The sequence below is a fragment of the Triplophysa rosa genome, unplaced genomic scaffold (genome assembly GCF_024868665.1).
Source record: "Triplophysa rosa unplaced genomic scaffold, Trosa_1v2 scaffold763, whole genome shotgun sequence".
NCBI classification, from domain to species: domain Eukaryota; kingdom Metazoa; phylum Chordata; class Actinopteri; order Cypriniformes; family Nemacheilidae; genus Triplophysa; species Triplophysa rosa.
This window is the reverse complement of record NW_026634777.1, coordinates 1-2971: the sequence shown is the minus strand read 5'-3', so window position 1 is coordinate 2971 and position 2971 is coordinate 1. Positions and strand designations below refer to the sequence as shown.

The following is a 2971-nucleotide window of genomic DNA, read 5'->3' as shown; positions in this document are numbered from 1 at the left end:
CAAAAAACGATGAGCTGACTAGGCTGTCTAATAGGCGGAAATTAGCCGAATCTGCTCGCAAATTTACCTTCGTGGCTCACGGGCTTCCTTCTGCACCGAAGCATTACAGCTATCGATTTTTAACAAAACAGACCTACTCAAATGTATCTAACCTAACTATTTTCACTCGTTATTGTCTAAAAAACTTTCAATCAGGAGACGTAATGCCGAGAAGCTCCCGTGGAGTGAAGAAGAGGTGGAGTTACGAGACTTCTCAGACAGTTGAAGTGTCCAATGGAGTTAAGAGATTTGCTCTCAAGCTATTTTCAACACTTTAGATTGGTTAATAATTTGTAAAAAATAACAGACCCACATGGGGACTGACCAATAACATCAATTTGTGAAAAAATATGAATTTGACCAAATTTGGACAGGAGGTTTCCGCCCGACAGCGACGAAATGTTATATTAAATGCCTAATGTTTAATATTAATATCTAATAAAATATAATTTTATTTTAAATATTTTTATTGACAAATATTTGAATACCTAGTCATAGTTACCAGCTGTCTGAATACATTTTATTAAATTGTGATGGAGGTCCTTTGCAATGTAACCATTTATTTCAATCACTTAAAATGTCTTATATTTTTCATAAATGACAGTAGTTTTACTGTATCGTTATTTATAAAACGGTCAGTTCTGGTCCTTGATTCTGATTGGCTGAGCGGAGTTCTAAGCCCTTATAAAATACCTCAGTAACCCACTGCTTCTTGGGGCTTATTGCTTTAATATACCACCAACCTTTTTTTTCAAGAATACCACAGATTTTTTTCTTTTTACACATGAAATACATAGCAAATGCAAACTGCATGTAGAAATACACATTTATTGGTTCTTCGAGCTGAACACTAAGTTACACACCCGCATGAGGTAAAGGCCTCTGAAACTGACCACATGAAGTTTCTGCATGTATATCCACCCTCGTCCTTCACATCCCAGCATAGGATGGCCTCACATTTGCATGCCTTGACTCCTCCCCTCCATGCCTCTGGCCCCTCCCATCCCGGTATGTGAAAATCCTTTACTGTCTAACCTTGGAACATGTTTCAATTAACCAGCATAAAAATGTGAATTACCATTGCAGATGACATTTTATATCGGTTTAAATAAAATGTTAGAAAAGTGAGCCATTGTGCATGTACTGTCATATTTGTGCGATATTGATGATTAACCAATTGACATCTGGAACTGCATTTCAGAAATTCGATTACGAAAACTGGTTGATGAGAGGGAGAACTTGATAGAGCAGGTGTGTTTTTGACAGGTACTTGATTTCCACATCCTAAACCTTTGGCATTAGTTTGTGCCATCATAAAAAATATCATGTTTTTTTTTTTCAGGTTAAGCGATTGAAAGATCAACTCGAGAAGAAGAAACCAAAGAATGGTGAAGACTCGTCCAGTCCAGATGGAGATGTGCAGGAAAATGGTGCCGACTCCAACATGGATTTACAGAGTAAGAACACTATCTGCTCAGTCAGGGTCATATAAAATCACTTGTATACAGTGTTTTGAAATGTACAGACATAGGTTTGATTTCATTTGTTCTAAACAAATAAACTCTGCCTCAGATGTTTAAATATGGATATTTATTGCTTTTTTCAGGGGATGCCGGCAGGCAAATCAATGACCTCAAATTTAAGATTGTCAAATCAGAGCAAGAAATCACGGCTCTGGAACAAAATGCAAGTTCTTTTATATCTTACATTTTTTTACAATATCTACTTTTAAAATTTCAAATAGTTATTTCAACTATTCCAGAAATTCCAATTCATGTTGTAGGTCACAAGACTTGAGGGTCAGGTCTCCCGGTACAAATCTGGATGTGAAAATGCAGAAAAGGTGGAAGATGAACTCAAAGCTGAGAAACGCAAACTCCAGCGAGAGGTACAAAAGAAGAACTACATGAGGACTAATTTACTCAGAATGTAAAGTGTTTGCATATGAAGTTTAAATGGCTTGCTGAAATTATTTCACAGCTACGGTCTGCACTCGACAAGATTGAAGAGTTGGAGGCCAGTAACAGCCACCTTTCCAAAAGAATGGAGAAGATAAAAGCTGTTCGGGGAACAGCAACAACACCCTAGATGTTTCAGATCTGCTCCATGATCTGTTCATGGTCTGTTTCCCAGCTGACAGCCTCAAAAAGAGCTCACTGTTTAACCTCACTCATCATCTTGCATTTCACAAAGTTATTAAGACTATAAACAAATGCAGAGAGAATCCCGATATATCCCTCAACTGTGCCAATCTTCCAAATGTAGAGGTTGCGAACCCAGGCAAGACTTTCTGAATGTTACAGAGGAATTCTGAACGTGCCTCATTAAAAAGCACAAACTGTAGTTCTAAACAATCATTATAGAATAGTAATTGTCTTGTTGTAATGTTGCTTTGACATGACTGAATTTATGTATGCTTAATGCGGAAGACTGACAAAAAATGTTTTAAGAAGAATCTAAGAGTTTGTAATTGTTAAACCCTGCAGATCACAAAATGTTGTCCAGCACTATGATGATTTCCAAAGGAAATTAAGGAATAGAGCATTGTTGCTTTGCAAAGACAAGCCAGAGGAGTATGTGTGAGTGTGAAATACTTTGAATTCACTTCAATAAATGTTTGAATAACACTGGCTTTATTACAGAGATCTAGTAAACTAAAGTTCTTGGAATGATACTAATGTCCCACAGCTAACTTCTGCTGTCTGTGTTGTGGAAAAATATCAGTCTTGTAGTTCAAAAAATCTCTCAGACAAAGAAGGTCCGGGTGTCAAGGGGTTAACTTTATTTGCTCGAGTCAAACAAAGTGAGATGTTCCAAGTCATCTAAAAACCAAGTGTTTTCAGTCTACAGTTATAGTAAAATGTCTGAAAGGTGGTCCTTTCTAAAACCAATCAGGTAGATTCCCGTTATCTCTTATTTTTATTAACCGATT

General features: G+C 36.9%; 1 protein-coding gene across 2 annotated transcripts; it reads left to right on the top strand.

Moving 5' to 3' along the window:
- Positions 1-6: 6 nt before the first annotated feature.
- LOC130551181 (leucine-rich repeat flightless-interacting protein 2-like) lies at positions 7-2963 on the top strand. 2 transcript variants are annotated; one of them, XM_057328724.1, is made up of 5 exons: positions 7-1290; positions 1382-1496; positions 1646-1725; positions 1823-1927; positions 2020-2963. In XM_057328724.1, the coding sequence occupies exons 2-5, from the start codon at positions 1484-1486 to the stop codon at positions 2125-2127; spliced, it is 306 nt and encodes a 101-aa protein (XP_057184707.1). In that variant the 5' UTR covers positions 7-1290; positions 1382-1483; the 3' UTR covers positions 2128-2963. The 2 variants fall into 2 exon arrangements, with proteins under 2 accessions (XP_057184707.1, XP_057184708.1); XM_057328725.1 differs by having other exon boundaries at positions 7-1305.
- Positions 2964-2971: the final 8 nt, after the last annotated feature.